At 35.2% G+C, this 21,505-nt stretch overlaps 1 protein-coding gene across 1 annotated transcript in view; it reads right to left on the minus strand.

Moving 5' to 3' along the window:
• The window catches only part of CSPP1 (centrosome and spindle pole associated protein 1), a 174,568-nt gene that overhangs the window by 38,545 nt on the left and 114,518 nt on the right, over positions 1 to 21,505 (minus strand). Inside the window, exons 18-24 of the mRNA XM_080801138.1 lie at positions 18,996 to 19,148; positions 16,010 to 16,122; positions 12,716 to 12,865; positions 12,178 to 12,324; positions 9,300 to 9,404; positions 7,273 to 7,339; positions 6,332 to 6,449 (exon numbers count right to left, since the gene is read on the minus strand). Coding sequence (XP_080657264.1) covers positions 6,332 to 6,449; positions 7,273 to 7,339; positions 9,300 to 9,404; positions 12,178 to 12,324; positions 12,716 to 12,865; positions 16,010 to 16,122; positions 18,996 to 19,148 — 853 coding nt within the window. The remainder of the gene's footprint in view (positions 1 to 6,331; positions 6,450 to 7,272; positions 7,340 to 9,299; positions 9,405 to 12,177; positions 12,325 to 12,715; positions 12,866 to 16,009; positions 16,123 to 18,995; positions 19,149 to 21,505) is intronic.

A 21,505-nucleotide genomic window follows, 5' to 3' on the forward strand; every position in this document is an offset into this window, starting at 1 on the left:
TTTTTAACTACTTTATCTAATATATATATTTTTTTCATTTTTATATTTTCTCTTTATTTGTTTTCTTTTTTTAATTTTTTTTTTTCTGAACTTATTTTTATCCCCTTTCTCCCCCCAACGATTTGGGGTCTTTTCTGATTTGGTTAAAGCACATTTTCTGGGGGTCTTTGCCACCCTTTTAGTATTTTATTTGCTCCTTCATATACTCTTATCTGGACAAAATGACAAGGCGGAAAAACTCACCTCAAAAAAAAGAACAAGAGGCAGTACCAAAGGCTAGGGACCTAATCAATACAGACATTGGTAGTATGTCAGATCTAGAGTTCAGAATGACGATTCTCAAGGTTCTAGCCGGGCTCAAAAAAGGCATGGAAGATACTAGAGAAACCCTCTCTGGAGAGATAAAAGCCCTTTCTGGAGAAATAAAAGAACTAAAATCTAACCAAGTTGAAATCAAAAAAGCTATTAATGAGGTGCAATAAAAAATGGAGGCTCTTACTGCTAGGATAAATGAGACAGAAGAAAGAATTAGTGATATAGAAGACCAAATGACAGAGAATAAAAGCTGAGCAAAAGAGGGACAAACAGCTACTGGACCACAAGGGGAGAATTCGAGAGATAAGCGACACCATAAGACGAAACAATATTAGAATAATTGGGACTCCAGAAGAAGAAGAAAGAGAGAGGGGAGCAGAAGGTATATTGGAGACAATTATTGGAGAAAGTTTCCCTAATATGGCATAGGGAACAAGCATCAAAATCCAGGAGGTGCAGAGAACCCCCCTCAAAATCAACAAGAATAGGTCCACACCCCGTCACCTAATAGTAAAATTTACAAGTCTTAGCGACAAAGAGAAAATCCTGAAAGCAGCCCGGGAAAAGAAGTCTGTAACATGCAATGGTAATAATATTAGATTGGCAGCAGACTTACCCACAGAGACCTGGCAGGCCAGAAAGAACTGGCATGATATATTCAGAGCACTAAACGAGAAAAATATGCAGCCAAGAATACTATATCCAGCTAGACTATCATTGAAAATAGAAGGAGAGATAAAAAGCTTCCAGGACAAACAAAAGCTGAAAGAATTTGCAAACACCAAACCAGCTCTACAGGAAATATTGAAAGGGGTCCTCTAAGCAAAGAGAGAGCCTAAAAGTAGTAGATCAAAAAGGAACAGAGACAATACACAGTAACAGTCACCTTACAGGCAATACAATGGCACTAAATTCATATCTCTCAATAGTTACCCTGAATGTTAATGGGCTAAATGCCCCAATCAAAAGACACAGGGTATCAGAATGGATAAAAAAACAAAACCCATCAATATGCTGCCTACAAGAAACTCATTTTAGACCCAAAGACACCTCCAGATTTAAAGTGAGGGGGTGGAAAACAATTTCCCAAGCTAATGGACATCAGAAGAAAGCTGGGGTGGCAATCCTTATATCAGATCAATTAGATTTTAAGCCAAAGACTATAATAAGAGATGAGGAAGGACACTACATCATACTCAAAGGGTCGGTCCAACAAGAAGATCTAACAATTTTAAATATCTATGCCCCTAACGTGGGAGCAGCCAACTATATAAACCAATTAATAACAAAATCAAAGAAACACATCAACAATAATACAATAATAGTAGGGGACTATAACACTCCCCTCACTGAAATGGACAGATCAACCAAGCAAAAGATCATCAAGGAAATAAAGGCCTTCAATGACACACTGGACCAGATGGACATCACAGATATATTCAGAACATTCCATCCCAAAGCAACAGAATACACATTCTTCTCCAGTGCACATGGAACATTCTCCAGAATAGACCACATCCTGGGTCATAAATCAGGTCCCAACCGGTATCAAAAGATTGGGATCATTCCCTGCATATTTTCAGACCACAATGCTCTGAAGCTAGAACTCAATCACAAGAGGAAATTTGGGAAGAACACAAATACACGGAGACAGAATCCTACAGAATACTTCTAAAGAATGAATGAGTCAACCAGGAAATTAAAGAAGAACTGAAAAAAATCATGGAAACAAATGATAATGAAAACACAACAGTTCAAAATCTGTGGGACACAGCAAAGGCAGGCCTGAGAGGAAAATATATAGCAGTACAAGCCTTTCTCAAGAAACAAGAAAGGTCTCAAATACACAACCTAACCCGACACCTAAAGGAGCTGGACAAAGAACAAGAAAGAAAGCCTAAACCCAGCAGGAGAAGAGAAATCATAAAGATCAGAGCAGAAATCAATGAAATAGAAACAAAAAAAAAAAAAAATAGAACATATCAACGAAACTAGGAGCTGGTTCTTTGAAAGAATTAATAAGATTGATAAACCTCTGGCCAGATTATCAAAAAGAAAAGAGAAAGGACACAAATACATAAAATCATGAATGAAAGAGGAGAGATCACAACTAACACCAAAGAAATACAAACAATTATAAGAACATACTATGAGCAACTCTACACCAATAAATTTGAAAATCTGGAAGAAATGGATGCATTCTAGAGACATATAAACTACCACAACTGAACCAGGAAGAAATAGAAAACCTGAACAGACCCATAACCAGTAAGGAGATTGAAACAGTCATCAAAAATCTCCAAACAAAAGCTCAGGCCAGACAGCTTCCCAAGGGAATTCTACCAAACATTTAAAGAAGAACTAATTCCTATTCTCCTGAAACTGTTCCAAAAAATAGAAATGGAAGGAAAACTTCCAAACTCATTCTATGAGGCCAGCACCACCTTGATCCCAAAACCAAACAAGGATACCATCAAAAAAGAGAATTAAAGACCAATATCCTTGATGAACACAGATGCGAAAATTCTCACCAAAATACTAGCCAATAGGATTCAACAGTACATTAAAAGAATTATTCACCACGACCAAGTGGGATTTATTCCAGGGCTGCAAGGTTGGTTCAACATCCGCAAATCCATCAATGTGATACAACACATTAATAAAAGATAGAACAAGAACCATATGATACTCTCAATAGATGTTGAAAATTTGACAAAGTACAGCATCCCTTCCTGATCAAAACTCTTCAAAGTGTAGGGATAGAGGGCACATACCTCAATATTATCAAAGCCATCTATGAAAAACCCACCGCAAATATCATTCTCAATGGAGAAAAACTGAAAGCTTTTCCGCTAAGGTCAGGAACACGGCAGGGATGTCCATTATCACCACTGCTATTCAACATAGTACTAGAAGTCCTAGCCTCAGCAATCAGGCAACAAAAAGAAATTAAAGGCATCCAAATTGGCAAAGAAGAAGTCAAGCTATCACTCTTCACAGATGATATGATATTATATGTGGAAAACCCAAAAGGCTCCACTCCAAAACTGCTAGAACTTGTACAGGAATTTAGTAAAGTGTCAGGATATAAAATCAATGCACAGAAATCAGTTGCATTTCTCTACACCAACAGCAAGACAGAAGAAAGAGAAATTAAGGAGTCAATCCCATTTACAATTGCACCCAAAACTATAAGACACCTAGGAATAAACCTAACCAAAGAGGCAAAGAATCTGTACTCAGAAAACTATAAAGTACTCATGAAAGAAATTGAGGAAGACAAAAAGAAATGGAAAAATGTTCCATGATCCTGGATTGGAAGAACAAATATTGTGAAAATGTCTATTCTACCTAAAGCAATCTACACATTTAATGCAATCCCTCTCAAAATCCCACCCATTTTTTTCAAAGGAATGGAACAAATAATCCTAAAATTTATATGGAACCAGAAAAGACCTCGAATAGCCAAAGGAATATTGAAAAAGAAAGCCAAAGTTGGTGGCATCACAATTCCAGACTTCAAGCTCTATTACAAAGCTGTCATCATCAAGACAGTATGGTCCTGGCACAAAAACAGACACATAGATCAATGGAACAGAATAGAGAGCCCAGAAATAGACCCTCAACTCTATGGTCAACTAATCTTCGAAAAAGCAGGAAGGAATGTCCAATGGAAAAAAGACAGCCTCTTCAACAAATGGTGCTGGGAAAATTGGACAGCCTCATGCAGAAAAATGAAATTGGACTATTTCCTTACACCACACACGAAAATAGACTCAAAATGGATGAAGGATCTCAATATGAGAAAGGAATCCATCAAAATCCTTGAGGAGAACACAGGCAGCAACCTCTTTGACCTCAGCCGCAGCAACTTCTTCCTGGGAACATCGCCAAAGGCAAGGGAAGCAAGGGCAAAAATGAACTATTGGGATTTCATCAAGATCAAAAGCTTTTGCACAGCAAAGGAAACAGTTAACAAAACCAAAAGATAAATGACGGAATGGGAGAAGATATTTTCAAATGACATATCAGAGAAGGGGCTAGTGTCCAAAATCTATAAAGAACTTGGCAAAATCAACACCCAAAGAACAAATAATCCAATCAAGAAATGGGCAGAAGACATGAACAGACATTTCTGCAAAGAAGACATCCAGATGGCCAAGAGACACATGAAAAAGTCCTCCACATCACTCGGCATCAGGGAAATACAAATCAAAACCACAATGAGATACTACCTCACACCAGTCAGAATGGCTAAAATTAACAAGTCAATAAATGACAGACGCTGGCAAGGATGCGGAGAAAGGGGAACCCTCCTACACTGTTGGTGGGAATGCAAGCTGGTGCAACCACTCTGGAAAACAGCATGGAGGTTCCTCAAAAAGTTGAAAATAGGGCTACCTTACGACCCAGCAATTGCACTCCTGGGTATTTACCCTAAAGATACAAATGTAGTGATCCGAAGGGGCATATGCACCCGAATGTTTATAGCAGCAATGTCCACAATAGCCAAACTATGGAAAGAACCTAGATGTCCATCAACAGATGAATGGATAAAGAAGAGGTGGTATATATACACAATGGAATACTATGCAGCCATCAAAAGAAATGAAATCTTGCCATTTGCAACGACGTGGATGGAACTAGAGGGTATCATGCTTAGTGAAATAAGTCAGTTGGAGAAAGACAACTATCACATGTTCTCCCTGATATGAGGAAGTGGAGATGCAACATGGGGGGTTGGGGGGTAGGAAAAGAATAAATGAAACAAGATGGGATCGGGAGGGAGACAAACCATAAGTGACTCTTAATCTCACAAAACAAACTGAGGGTTGCTGGGGGGAGGAAGGCTGGGAGAGGGGCGTGGGGTTATGGACATTGGGGAGGGTATGTGCTATGGTGATTGCTGTGAAGTGTGTAAACCTGGTGATTCACAGACCTGTACCCCTGGGGATAAAAATACATTATATGTTTATAAAAAAATAATAATAAATTAAAAAATTTTTTAAAAAAAGTTAAAAATAGAGCTATCCTACGACCCAGCAGTTACACTACTAGAGATTTACCCCAAAGATACAAATGTAGTGATCCAAAGGGGCACCTGCACCCCAATGTTCATAGCAGCAATGTCTATAATAGCCAAACTATGGAAAGAGCCCTGATGTCCACTGACAGATGAATGCATAAAGAGGATGGAATACTACTCAGCCATGAAATTGCCATTTGTAATGACATGGATAGAACTGGAGTGAAATAAATCTAAGTTAAGTGAAATAAATCAATCAGAGAAAGAGAATTGTCATATGATCTCACTCATATGTGGAATTTAAAAAACAAAACAGAAGACCTTAGGGGAGGAGGGGAAAAAATAAAATAAGAAAAAAATCAGAGAGAGACAGAAACCATAAGAGACTCTTAATCATATGAAACAAACTGGGCATTGCTGGAGGGGAGATGGGTTGGGGGTTAGGGTAAACTGGTGATGGACATTAAGGAGGGCAAGTGATGTAATGAGCATGGGTATTACATAAGACTGATGAATCACTGACCTCTACCTCTGAACCTAATAATACATTATATGATAATTAATTGAATTTACATTTAAAAAAAAGTAAAAGCATATTGGTTAAAGAAAAAGCCACTTTGCCAAAAAAAAAAAAAGAACGAAAGAAAAAGAAAACCTATCACATATTACAAATAAAAATAGACTTAATAAATCATATACTGTTTTGGATTAGTTGCACTTGAGTCCCTCCACTAGGATATAATTATTTAGCTATATTTCTTTTCGGGGAAAAGGCTATTTCAGTATTACAATTTAACCAACAATCTGTTAAAAACTTTTCTCAAGCATGCTACTTATCCATTCTAATATATGTGATATTACAATAAAGAAATAATCCTCGTCCAAAACTGTAGAATCACTGGTTAGGTTCTCATTTATGTGTAATTCCTTTTCCTGAAGACAAGAACAACAAAATACAAGAACAAACAAAAAACTCAAGTTGAAACTTGCCTTATATGAATTTCATCATCACTGTCAATGTGTAGCAACCGCCCTTGTAGACGCCGTTCTTCACTACGAAGCTGTTTTCTCATTTCTGATAACTCCATAATTACATTTTTTTTCTCCTCTGCAAATTCACATTAATAAGCAAAAATTAAAACCTCTGCAAGTTCACATTAATAAGCAAAAATTAAAACAGGCATAAGCACAGAAGATTAAACATTAAAACATAAACCAGACTTACACAAAACTAAAATGTTTAGAGACAAAACTTAAGAAAGTTATTTTTAATGTTTTATAAATACAGATCATATTTATGAATACCCATAAGATACACACATTTCTGAAAATACAGGAACTACCAGACTTTAGAAATATTCTTGGGCTAGGGAGAGAGCAACTATAAAGAAGCAGCATAACATAAGAGAGTTCCTTCGCAGTGATGCCGCTGTTCTTCTTGTTCGGTTTTTTTTTTTTTTTTTTGAAGATTTTATTAGAGAAAGAGAGAGAGAGAATATAAGCAGGGGGGAGAGGCAGGGAGCCTGAGATGGGGCTCAATCCCAGGACCCCAGGATCATGATCTGAGTCAAAGGCAGACACTTAATCACTGAGCCACCAGGCACCCCTGATGCCACAGTTCTATACCTTGATTGTGCAGTAGTTATACAAATTATACATAATACAAATGCACAGAACCACACACAAACACAAACACACATCAATTACTTTGTGTTAAAACCGTGAGACCCAATGGAGGTCTGTAGAGCATACCGACCAAGTCAAGTTCCCGGTTATTGTTCTATATAAGATAGTACCACTGAGGGAAGCTGCAGGAAGGGTATACAGGACTTCACTATGCTCTTCTGCAACATTCTGTGAGTCTATAATTATTTTCATAAAAAGCTTAAAAGAGAAATATGACAGGTTACAGACTTAATAGTTAACTCTACCTTCTGCACGGAGCTGGTTTCTCCTGGCAGGTACCGGAGGAGACTGTGCCCTGGATATGGAACTTTCCTGTTTAACAATCATAACAAAGGTACACTCAGTATGTCTTCCCTATTCAGAAGCTTGAAAAGAATAATTTTTTGAAGGAACTATATGTAAAAGGAACCAGATATCCCCCTATCCAACCTATACATTTACCTAACATGTGTTTTTCCTTCCCATCACAATGGAAGTGTCCTTGCTTCATCCAAATACAATCCTGTCACCTGTTCTCTGTATCTAGTAAGTGACTCCAACCTCCTCCAATCACTCTATTTTCTCAGCTTATGCTTAAAAGTCTCTTCCTTCTTGGGCGCCTGGGTGGCTCAGTTGACTAAATGACTGCCTTTGGCTCAGGTCATGATCCTGGAGTCCTGGAATCAAGCCCCACATCGGGCTCCCTGCTCCACAGGGAGTCTGCTCTGACCCTCCACTTCTTGTGTTCTCTCTCTCTCTCTCTCTCTTTTTCTCTCTATCAAATAAATAAAATCTTTTAAAAAAAATTCCTTTAAAAAAAAAAAGATTCTTACCTCCTCCTTCATCATTATCTACTATTCCTTCTCTACTTCTCTCCACAGCCATCCTTTCAAGAATAGATGCAACATGGTGTCTACTTCCTCATGCCCATTCACTTCTCACCACATAGCTACTACCTTTGCTTCTACCCTATCACTCCACTAACACAGCTCTTACCAAAGTCACCAGGTGATCCCCAAGTAACACATTCAATGGGCATTGTATATCCTTATTTTACTTGGCCAGTAGCAACTGATATTGCCATTCTCTATCACGTTCTCTATCTTTATTTCCTTTCTCTGCTTCTTAAATTTTTAATTCCCTGGTGTTCCAATATCAGCCCTTTTTACTTCCCCCAAATTCATCTGAGACAATTGTACTAATATGACAAGGAAAAATGTTAGTGGCTTCCAAATCTACAAAACCAGTCAAGAGCTCCTTCCTTAGCCACAAACTGTATCTTCAACCACCCATTCTATATAAATCTAACAAGAAACTTGAAAGTTGTCACTGATGCCTACCCCCCACATAGTCTGTAAATGCCATTATTTGTGTCTCTTAAGTATGTCTTAAATTTTTCACCCATTCTCAGTTCTTAGTGTCACTGGCTTTGAGTCCTGAAAGTCTCACAACTGGACTTCTGCAAAACCACTGTAACTTCTCCCATGTTTATGGTCTTACCCGACTTCTAAAATACACCTCCATACCAGTGCCTGAGAGAACGTTATATAAAACAAATATGGCCATTCTCCGACTTATGACATGTCATTCTCCTACTTAAAGTATTACAAAGCATCCCCATTCATTATCTACCACACACCTACTAAATCAGAATCTCAGAGGGTGGGATTCGGGACAATGTTCTAACATTTGCTTTGTCTATTCTAGTAATTAGTCCATTTGGTATCCACTCATTTATGGGAATAAAGCCAAACTCCATACAACATCCTACTTATGTCTTGACGTCTACCTCTGTTGCCGCCCTGGTTAGGCCTTCTGAGGCCAGACCAAACCATGGTGTATTCTTCTCCATGTGTGCCATATGGTTTACACTTCCATGATTTTGATTCCTCCTCATTATGGCAACTCCCTACTCATTCTTCAAGAGTCAACTCAAGGATCAACCCTTCTGGAACATTCTCCCAGTTTTTTTTTTTTTATCACAGCTCAGTCGAAAGTTTAAGGGACTTCATTAGCATAACTATAGCTAGCCAGATAATATATTACCAAAGAAAAGGCCTTGAGAGGGTTGGACAAAAACCATTTGCTAAATTATACTCTGTCAAAAGAATTTAAACTTTATGGCATTATCAGTTACAGCTGATGCAACAAATAAATGCAAACATTGTCTATATTTCAGAATTGAAAAACTATAACATAGCTAAATATGACGAATAACAAAAAAATCTCATTCAATTCCCCTCATCGGAAATAACTTAGCTAAGATTAACAAATCAAAAGAAAAAATATGTACCTGAATAAAGGAACTTATAATGCTGTCAACTGAAGGAGGTCTTTGAAGTCTGCTTGCAATTTTGTTCTGAAGAGCAGGAACTACAGGAGAAGGCTGTCTCAAGCGCTAGAGGAAAAAATTATGCACATATATATATATGTATGTGTGTATATGTATACACACACACATGCATATATAAATAAATATGTGTATATATACACACACACACCAACATATGTATGTATACACACACACAAATACATGTATGTATACATACATACACACATATATATGTGCCTGTGTACACAAACACTCCTAATAGTTAATAACACCATTTAGGGAGTTCGGCATGCTATTGCTTTTATTTAGTAAAATACTTTTTACCAAAACAAAGTCAGAAATTCAATTATGTAAGATCAAAAACATCAGTTATGATAAACATAAATTGATTTAGATTTTAAAACAAAAGAACTCTCAGATTAGAACAAAAAAATTCAACAAACTTAAGTAAAGCAACAGCATACCAAGTGTTAGGAAAACAACAAAAACAAAAAATAGAACTAAGAAAAACACTTGTCTTAATAATAAAAAGAAACAGGACAACACAAAACACAAAAACTCTTTTCTGGAAAATAATATAAATCAACCTATAAAACCTAGATCCCTTGTCACCAAGAGCATCACAATGAGGGAATTTTCCAGATCACAACAGCATTCTATGTCTCCATAAGAGATAAAAGACGGTTTCAGTTTACGGCATAATAAAGTTAACAGTTCCCAACTTCACATTAAAATCAAAATGCAGAGAACATAAAAATTCCCAACAAAATCCAATAATAATTATCTGGTTAAAAAAACAAAAAAACAAAAACAAAACAAAAAACACCCAGACCAGACTATACGTATGGATGTTGAACTGTTCATTTTGCATGGTACAAAATCAAATATCACTTTCACTGGTGACTTTGACAAAGTTAGAAATACAAGAGAAAATCTTTTTTCTTAAGACCACTAGATGACCACAAGCACAATTATAAAGACAAAAGAACCCTTCTAAAGGACCACAGAGGATGAAGCAAACAAAGCATGCTCCACATAGTGAGAAAACAAATAACTATCAAGGAAGCATAAAAGAACAAAAAAGTCAGAAATTCAATTAATATGATCAATATATTGGGTATGATAAAAACAGATGGATTGATGGATTTAGGTATCACTGTTCAAAAGATAATTCTCTGATTAGGATAAAAAACTGAATTAAAAAAAAAACCATAAAACCAAACTCAACAAACCAAATATACAAGCTAAATAAAAAGTAAATGGTGACACAAAAGTAAAAACTAAGAAAATGGACAAAAATATATCATGCATAAATGAATAAAAGAAAAATTATAGCTAGTAAGGATAACTTCATCACTGAAAGCAAAATACATTAAAGGGAATAAAACTGGTTTAAAACTATGGTACTTCACAACTGAACTAGAACAGTCATAAAACTGTATTTTCCTAAGGAAAGAATTTTCTCTTAAACATAATAAGAAATTGGCAGGAACATAACTGGAAAACTAACAATTATCTTTCATTTTTAAATAAAATATTCTCTGTGTTTTCCATTCAACTTTGCTATAAGCCTAACGTGGCTCTAAAAAATATAAATGCTATTAATTTAAAAAATGAATGAATGACATTTCAATAATATTTTAAAAGGCAGAATAAATATATATCCAACTTTAAGAATAAATGGTATTGCCTAATATTACTAGAACACTGAAAATAAATAAAACAAACAAAAAACACAGGTGTTACTTATAAATTTTCTCTCAAATAATGTTTCAACAGATTCTAACTGCAAACACTTACTTCTATCACCATAAAATCCTGGGGTGAGAAATCAGTTAGTGTATCTGAACCCATCAAAAATGGCTCACGTTGTCTATAGTATACCAAACCACATCATAAATACACTAGATGAGCCCACTGGTTAAAAGTAATCTTTTTGTGAATGCTGCTTAAAAGAAATAATGTCCATATAAATCTAAATTTCTGAAAGCCATTTTCTTAAATTAAATTGGGCTAAACCTACAGCACATACAGAGTTTTTCAAGATGTGGTCCACAGGTCAACTACATCTGAACCCCCAAGAATGCCTGTAAAATGCAGATTCCTGGACTACCCTCAGATTTATTAAAATTAGACACTTTGTATATAAGACCTCAAGATACATTTTTAACAAATCCCCAGGGATACTTATGCATATAAAATTTGAAATACAGCTTTGAAAAATGACCAAGGGTGTAAACTGGATCTTCATAGGGGCCAAGTGTCTTCCTAGAGAGAAAACCTCTGTCTGGTAACTTTGATTCACCACACATGTAATGGTGAATATCAACCAGTCTCAGATACAGACTTCAAACCAGCCCACTGTGACCCAGCAGTTTCTTTTTAAATTTCCAATCCATCAAGGATAAAAGTGTAAAACAGTAAAAATGAAATACCAAATACATTAAAAATTTTTAAAAAGACATTACACAATTCAAGTCCAACTTTCTTACAGATCCAACAGACATGTAATTACTTTGACAAATTGCTACAAAAGTTTCCAGACACTTTCCATTTCTGTACTTAACTCTTCTCAGGAATAGCTGGCTGGGTGTTACTCCATAGACCATGGGAACAAGACTGACTAAGGTAAATAAACCCCTTATATTCACTGGGGGGCAAAGAGCAGCAAAGCAATGACATGACCTATATAGGAAGTTCAGTGCGCTGTACTCAGATGAAGTAGCATGATGGAAGGGAGGTAAAAAAGCATCTCCTCCACTCTCCCTTTTGCTAAGAAGGCCACAGTGAAAGTGGTTTAAACTACAGGTTTAATTGACATTTTTTGTCTGAAACTTACCTTTGTTTCTTCCCCGATTATATTTTCTCTTGCATAGTAGTGTTGAAGCTGCAGATTATGTTTTTCTTCCTCTTCTTTCTTCTTCCTTTCTGCTTCTTTTCGTCTTTCTTCAGCTAACCGAATAAGCTCTTCATTTTTTAGCCTTTGCTTTAAAATAAAGAGAAAAATACAACACTCCAAACATAGATCCTATAGTCCATTCAAATACCTGCTGCCTTATTTGTTTGAAATAAAGAGATAAAATTGAAGATACAGATGATACAGTGTTTTTTAACAAAAAGATGTCTATTTAACAATAAAGTATTAGGCATCTTTTATAACATCCTGGTCAGCCTAAACTAATTTTTGGCTTAAAAAAATCATCACTTATCTCTTTTCTTATTTTTTACTTCAATACAATAGTATCCAATAAATGGATATTGATCTGAAATTTTCTAAATGTACTCTAGGATTGTTCTTCTCTGTAATACCTTTCCAAGACAAAATAAAAATCTCACTTTCAGGATAAGCAGAAAAAGAAAGTAGGAAAAAAATGTACCTCTTCCTCTTTCTCCCTTTTCTTTTCCTGTTCCTCTTCATACTCTTGCTGAATTCGCGCTCTCTGTTCTGCAAGCCGTTTTTCTTCTTTTTCTTCTGCAATTCTTAGTCTCTCTCGCTCCGCTTCCTCTCTTTGTTTCTTTTCTTCAATCTAAAGAATTAAACCTAGTTACTACTTTGGGAAACTAATGAAAGTTACAATACCATGTAATATTTTGTAGTATCCTATGAATTCAACATTCATACCCTCTTTTTAAGTTCCTAAATTTTTCAGTTTCCTATATTTTATTAAGGAGGCTACATTATGTAATGTTGAGTTATGAGTAAAATTCCAGCTCCACCAAATACCTAACTCACTGAGTGACTTTAAGGAGACATTCTTATTCAGTTTTGTCATCTGGTAAAAAGAGTTATTAATGTCTTTATCTCCAAGGAGTGCTTTATGATCTATACAACAAAACCTCATATTTAACACTCAGTTCCCTCTTCTTACTACACACGCACACACACACACACACACACTCTGTCACAATTACAAAGTCACTTCTCCATTACGGGTCATAATCATAAATGGATCACACACCCAAGAAATCCACAGAAATGCCATTTCAACAAAAATGCTACAGAGCAGGGGCGCCTGGGTGGCTCAGTGGGTTAAAGCCTCTGCCTTCGGCTCAGGTCATGATCCCAGGGTTCTGGGATCGAGCCCCGAATCGGGCTTTCCTTGCTCAGCAGGGAGCCTGCTTCCCTTCCTCTTTCTGCCTACCTCTCTGCCTACTTGTGACCTCGTCTGTCCAGCAAGTAAATAAAATCTTAAAAAAAAAAAAAAATGCTACAAAGCAGTTCAACAGAAAGAGGAAATCTATCATCTAGGTCAGCTGTTTTCAAGCTGTATAATACACAAAGGTGCATCAAGGGTCCTGCATCTATTTTACCAAATTTTATCCTACAGCTGAAAAGATTAAAGTTAATTATGTCTAAAGCTGTAATTAAAAATGGTACATTACTTATCAAATTTTAACCACATAAGGACTTCTGCTGCATTAACTTTAACAGTATAACTTTTTTATGCATACATGGAGCTAAGGCTTATCTTGCCATCTTGGTACACAGATCTGAACATTTTATAACATTTCTTTTGACATTTAAGTTTGGGGATACTTCCTGTCTGACACTTTAGTGTTGACAGTAATAATAAATACCATTTAGATATTTTAAATTTTCTTAGAGTTTTGTTTAGATTTTGCTCGTGAGGGAAAGTTTTAAGGGGCTGCCAAAAGAAAAATACGTAAGCCACCATTCGAGAGCAATCCATTCACAGGTGCACTGAGGATTTATAGGCTGAGAGAACTGAAGGCTAAACTTAGTCTAAAACTGACATAGTCAAACCTTCCCCTACTACTACTTTTTTCCAGAGGGAAAGACTCTTAGAGCCCTCTAAAAATTTAAGTGCGTATGATACAGGTATGATACTTAAAGTCAGGAGACCTGGATTCAAGCACTGGCCTCACAATTTGCTGGCTCTGCCACCACGGGTAAGCATTCTAGCCTGGATTTTAGTTGCATATCATAAACCAGAAATAATAATACACTCTTCAGCAAGCCTGAGGATTAATGAGGTATTACATGCAAAAGTACCTTCTAAATAATAAAAGGCTATATAATTTCAAGATTGTTTTTCCCCCTTAATTCTACCCTAAACCATGCTAACTCTTGTTAAGTATAATAGGAGTTACATAATTTTGACTTGCTGTCATTATAGGCAGTATAGTACAGGGCATTTAAAGTTCAATAGGTGACTCTCTGACCCTCAATCAGCAGCTATATGAGTGGCCAATACTGTAGGACTTCTTTTTTTTTTTTAAGATTTTTTAAAATTTATTTGATAGAGAGAGATATCACAAGTAGGCAGAGAAACAGGCAGAGAGAGAGGGGGAAGGAGGCTCCCTGCTCAGCCCGATGTAGGGCTAGATCCTAGGACCTTGAGATCATGACCTGAGCTGAAGGCACCCCGAGCCACCCAAGGGTGACCTCAGCCACCCAGGCACCCCCTGTAGGGACTTCTGATGCCACTCTCTTGCATTCAATATCTCTATCCATTCTGCTGATCCTTATAAAGGTCTTTCCATCCATTTCCATTGTTGCCACTCCAATTTTTTAAATCCCTCAAAAATACATCTTAAACACTAATGCCAGATCAGTCACCCCATATCCATTACATCACTGCCTTATTGAAGAGTCCACAATAATTAGGATTAGAAAGTTGACATATTTAAGTAGAACCTTTTTAAGGAGAATTTAAGAGGTTGGGATTAGACTGGATAGCCTTGATACTGGACTAAGGAATTTGGATATTTTCTGTAGAAAAGAAAAGTTACTACCAGTTTTTGAGATAACATGAGAAATCATATCAAAAGGAGACCACCCAGACACAGGATGAATCTGATAATGGGATGTTAAGGGGCATGGAGGTGAGAAGAATATAAGGAGTCCTTCTCTTTCACCTCAGGCTCCACTCCTAGTATTCAGCACAAAAGTAGACACAGTATGGGTATTCAATAATTCTGTTTGTTTAATAAACCCTGGATACTCAAGTGTCTTCCTTTGGGCATTTCTAATATTTTTAAATGCTATTTGCTTACATACATAAATGAGGCAAATAATGGTAAAATGTGATTACATCTGATTTTTAATAATTTACAAACTCTAGTGAGTCAAGAATATATCATTTGGAAAAAAAACCCTGATTTTCTACTAACCCATTAAGCATCTAGACATATTCATTCTATGCCTAATAAGTGAATATTTCATTTCATTCCGTTTTAGAAATGTCAGAATTCTTTAACAATTAATAATTTAATAAAGTTTAGAAAGGAGTAAGACAATTGGCATGCCTAACATGTCTCTATATTCCTTTTTCAGATATAAATGAAATAATATCATTTTAATACTACCTGTATCTGATATAAATTAGATTATCTTAAATAACTGTGGAGATATTTTAGAATTTATTCTTTATCCTGTGAATAAAATCGTTGCAAGTTTAGTTTATTAAATTCTAACTAAACGTGGCGCCTGGGTGGCTCACTGGGTTAAGCCTCTGCCCTCAGCTCAGGTCATGATCTCAGGGTCCTGGGATCGAGCCCCGCATTGGGCTCTCTGCTCAGCAGGGAGCCTGCTTCCCCCACTCTCTCTGCCTGTCTCTCTACCTACTTGTGATCTATCAAATAAATAAATAAAATCTTAAAAAAAATTTTAATAAAACTTTGAAACCATGATAAAATAAGCACCTCACCTGAAAACGAAGAAAATTCTTGTATAATTCTTGCTGTTTAATCTGAAGTTCAGTTGGAGGCTCACAAAATATATTTCCCCGAGCAAAAGGAGAGCTCTGTGTTTGCATATAACCTTGAAAGAGAAATTTTGCAAAAAACATACCATTACTCAATGGTTAAAAAATATAAAGATTAAAAAATAAAGTTTGCTACTAATTCCATATTGTGAATATATGTGCTAACTACGGAAGTCGAGAGGTCAAAAATCAGAAGAGGAAGGCTGAGATTAGAATCTGAAGACCAGCTGAAAACTAATGAGAGAAAGAAAAATGGTGAAACAAAAAGTTGAAAAATCTACTATGCCTATACCTGAAAGACACCAAGAAAACAAAGATAACAGCCTAAACAACTTTAACTACAGCAAAGACTTTAAAGTAAATTTATATAAGAAAAAAAGTACATTTAAATTCTTATGTAAATACCCTCTTCTTAAGAATATTCTTAATTATATATTAAAATCTAGTACGTATACATATATTTTAAAATTTTGTCTTCTAAGACAAATCAGTAATTCCAAGTCTTTCCATCTATGGTTCACAATAGATTAGAAAGCCAGCTCTGAAAACATTTTTTACAAACTAGAATGATTCTTTTATCACTGCAATAATTTTTTTAAAAAATTCAAAGTAATGGGATATAACATGAACAATAAAAATATGCTATATGTTCCTATAAATAGGATAATACTCTGGGGAAGGATTAAATGATTTCATAAAGGCAACCTGAAAAATAATTATACCCCAGGAGTCTCTCTTCAAATGCAGGGAAGCCTCACATAACTTTTTATATTACTTTTTAGTTACTGACTTAGTCTTTATACCATCAATCTAAAGCATTTCTTTCTCTCACTCATGCTTTGCAGTTTAGCTGCCATTTAGACCTATTTTGCCTTTGTGCTTAAGTTTACTAATGCTTACTTGAACAGATCAGCAGAAAGTCAACTCAATACTTAAAATGTTATAATGAAAAGGCAGATTAGCAAAACAAAATTAAGTTTTCAAAAATAAGGAGTTTTTAAAAAATAAATACATTACTAAAATAAAATCATACAGAAACACATGCTCTAACCCAATGTATCTAGGCATCATAATAAGCAAACACTAAGTCATATTAGTATGGACTTCATAAATATGGTTCTTCATCCTAGAACCATAAAGTAAAAGAAAAAAATGAACTTTAGGAAAGGCCTCAAACAGGACTAATGAAGAGAAAACATAAGCACACATTATAACATTCAATTTTAAGATATATTCAAGTTCCCTTAGGCCTTTAAAATATTAAATGCCACATGCGTATGCGTATGTGTAAACACACATATACATATATAAACATACACAGCACCAAAACCCTGGCATTGTTCAGAAAGGCAATAGGCAGTTAATTCTGCTGTGATATTTAATCATTCAGCTTGTGTGTTTTCTTGGGAAAGGGTCATAGAAACTTGATTTTTTCCAGTGTTTTTGTTTGATAAGCAAAGTTAAGTTTCTGCTTGATAAGCAGAGCTAGATGCCTAAATCATTATTAACATGATAGAGAAAGTTCTGGGTGAAGACACAATTACAAACACCAGGTGTGGAAGAAAGGGTAGAGAAGGAGTATGTAGAACTGGGATCTCAATACAGACTAGTAGAAGAAAGAAGTGAAGAGAAAAATAATGATGTATCCAAAGAAGTCAAAATTCCCTTCAATAAAATGAAAGGTGTTTTTACTGCACAATGAATTAATACAAAGAGTGGAAGCCAAATTAATAATTACATAAAAATTTAAAAATTCAATTTTAGTGCTCCAAAAATGAAGACTCGATCCACTAGGTAAAAATCTATTGTGGATTAAAGTAAGAAAGCACTTTCTCATAATTAGAGATCCAACATTGGTACAAGCTGTCCATGGAAACCAAAAGTAGCACATCTCCTAAAATGTTCAAAAAGAGCACAGAGATTAGTGCTACCATCAAAGATGAAAGGCTGGTGATTCTAATCATAGCTGCCTATTTAATGTGCCTGTTTGGACAGGCAGTCATGGATTAAAATTAAAAAAAAAACAAATTGAAGACTAAATGATCAGTCAGGGATATTTTAGGACTTTCTAATGTAAAGCTCTTTACTAGTCTAAAATCAAAACTTTAGTGGAAGTACAAAAATAGAATTTGTAGTAAATAAATGATTACTTTTACAGGCATCAAAATATAGTGCAGGGTGATAGATATATCTTTTAAATTTCCTTTGATTTTAAAATATGTAACATATTTTCATATAAACTTGATAAAGAAAGATGACAACTTTCCCTGTCAAATCATAAAGAAAGCTACTGAATAATTTCCTGTTTATAGAACCTTTAATTAAAGGATGCTGTTCGATAAAAAATCAAAAATATTGCTTAAGAAAGGGAGATGTGACCAGACACAGAATTAAACTTTAAAAAAAATTAAACTTCATTTCTTTGTCCTTTGTGGTTTCACAAGGGAAGGCAAATGATTACAAAATAAAAAATAAAATTAACAACTAAAATAAAAATAATAAAAATAAGCAATTTATTTGTACAATATATCACTAATTTTAATCACATTTTCACTAATTCAAATAGTTATGGGTATAAGAAGCAAGACAGACTATTTGTCTGTATATGTGTGAAGAGACTATTTGATTTTAAGAAAGTCTTCCCACCAGCAAAATCAAAATTTTAACAGCAGCTAAAGTATCTTTTAAGTTATAAGGCTGAGAAGAAATACATAGTATTAAGAAGCAAAGTATATTTCCCTATTCACTTTTGTCAAAATATTTAAGAAAAGGTATTATAAATAACATGAATAACGTGTTATGCTTCCTGACTCAGTGTAACCAAGTTCTCAAAATCACAATATGACCTTTGTCAGGCAAGAGAAGAGAAATGTTACGGAACAAATTTAGAAACATCAACAAACAAAAAAAATAGAATGTGATTAAAAACCTGAGTTTTTATTTGTAGAATCTTCTAGGTTCTCAGCATTTGAGGTGGCTAAATTTTGGTCTAGAGATACAACAGCCCTTTTATCTTCATATGTTCTTGCATCTGGGTTATGGTAGGCATCTATATTTTGTCTGTGCATCCTATTCAAATCAGCTGAGAGGGAAAAATAAGCCATTTATTTCAACACATACACTTTTGTAATTAGTATGCTTAATACATTTTCTTAAAGTAGAGAATCAGAGAGAAAACAACAGGACAGAGTTGGAATAAATCAATGGTGTCTTGGTGCCCTAAAAATAGAAACAGAATTATTAAAACTTGTAAGATTTTCAAAAAACAACTTATAAAACAAACTCAAAATCAGTAGAGAGCTTAAGAATGTCAGTAGATCTTTGACAACTCATAAAAACTATACTCATATCTATGTTACTTAAGAAGTTGGCATCTCTTTAATACAGAACAGCAACAATTCAAAACAAGTCCTAGTGAAATTTATTCAACCACATTAGTATTTGTAACGAAAAAATATAATCATGTACTGCAGAGTTTTAAAGTATATCCATAAACTCTTTTGATGGTCTTCCCTTAAAAGATGGAGTTCAATTCCCCTCCCTTTAAGCATAAGCCAGAGTTAGTAACTCGCTTCTTATGAATAAAATATTGCAGGATGATGGCATATGACTTCCAAGACTACTTCATAAGAGACATTATGGTTTCCACTTTGCTTGATCTACTGGATCACTTATTCTGAAGAAAGCCAGCTACTCTATCATAATGGCACTGATGGAACCCTATGGAAAGGCCCCTATGACAAGGAACAGAGGTTTCCTGAGCCATGTGAGGGAGCCATATTGAAAATGGATTCTCCAATCCCAGTCAAGCCTTCATATGACGATAGCCCTAGGTGCCATTTTGGACCCCAAACTCTATGAAAGATCCTGATATAGAAATACCCAGCTAACCCATTCAAAAACTGACTTACAGAACCCCAAGATAATGTCTGTTACATTAAAACATTACATGTTGCATAATTTGTCACAAAGCAGTAGATACCACATACAGATCACAAAAATCTGAGCACAAAGAATCAGGTACAACAACAAATCAATCTTAAAAACAAGCTGTAACAAAATAAAAAATAGTTCTTCTCCACAAAACAACTGGGATAATAAGGGACTACATGAAATCACAGAGAAACTGACTGCAGAAAGAACTGCCAAGAATTGGTAAGGCAAAAGTAGCTAGGTGCTCCTGCAATCATCACCAAATCCTGGGATCTATCTGGATATGGAAGGTAAATGAAAACAGAAGGATGATGATAAAGTTGAGGTCATGAACTAACAGCTGTGGTCCCTAAAGTCACCAAATTACATAAAAAAACTCAAATAGCAGATCACTATCTCATCATCCAATATTCACTAGAACAGTATAAGAGCACTCCATATAAATGAGAAGTCACTATAAATAACAATACATACAGTATTCTTCCATTTTCTATTAGAAGAGTATGGTATATCAAGCTCACTCCTTCTAAGATGATAACTTGAGCTCTGTTACCAAATTAATGAATGCTCAGGGAATGCAATCTCATTTTGATATTCACTTAGAGAAACCATAAATTAAGAGATAAATGTTCTATAAGTAAACAAACACATGAACATGTTTTACTTCACTGTTGTGATTATACACAGTCCTCTCAATGTCAATAAGTGAACGTATTTATATAAAAAGAAAGCGATGTCAGCAGAGTGTATAATTAGTTAAGACTATCAGATTAAACAATCATGACAACTCCATATTGCTACTTATTGGAAAACACTATCAATCAAGTAGTCACTCCTTGTCTGTCTTTCCGTGAGGTGGTTTGAATAATAAAAGGTTTAAAATCAGCTAAAAATCAAAATTAAAAAGGCACTTTGGTGAAGAGTATAATTTGCCAACTGCAAAGATGCCACTGAAAAATGGCCTTTATTTAAAATATATACCATATCATTTAATATAAAATTACTAGCATTACAGAATAATTCTACAAAGAAGAGAATAACAAAAGAAAATATTACAGGTTAACAAATGGGAAAATAGTCCTACTCTCTGAACAATTTTTCAGACCAGGACTAAATCATGTGATAGCTACAGTAAACAATATTTGAAATTTTTTCACTCCTTAATTATCTTTTTTTATAAGCCTAAATACTTTGAAATTAAAATTTTATTTTTTTAAGATTTACTTATTTACTGTAGAGAGACAGCAAGCATGCACATGCATGACCTGGGAGAGGAGCAGAGGGAGAGAGCGGAGAGAAGGAGACTCCTATCTGAACACAGAGCCCACCATGGTGTTTGATCCCATGACCCTGATACCATGATGGTGCTCAATCCCATGATACTGATATCATGATCTAAGCCAAAATCAAGACTCAATCAATCAACTGACTAGCCACCCAGGCACCCCATCAAATTAATTTTGTGAGTTAGCTGTTGGTTGATGGAAAATACCAAAACATTTTAAG

The sequence above is a fragment of the Martes martes genome (assembly GCF_963455335.1).
Source record: "Martes martes genome assembly, chromosome: 4".
Taxonomy (NCBI): domain Eukaryota; kingdom Metazoa; phylum Chordata; class Mammalia; order Carnivora; family Mustelidae; genus Martes; species Martes martes.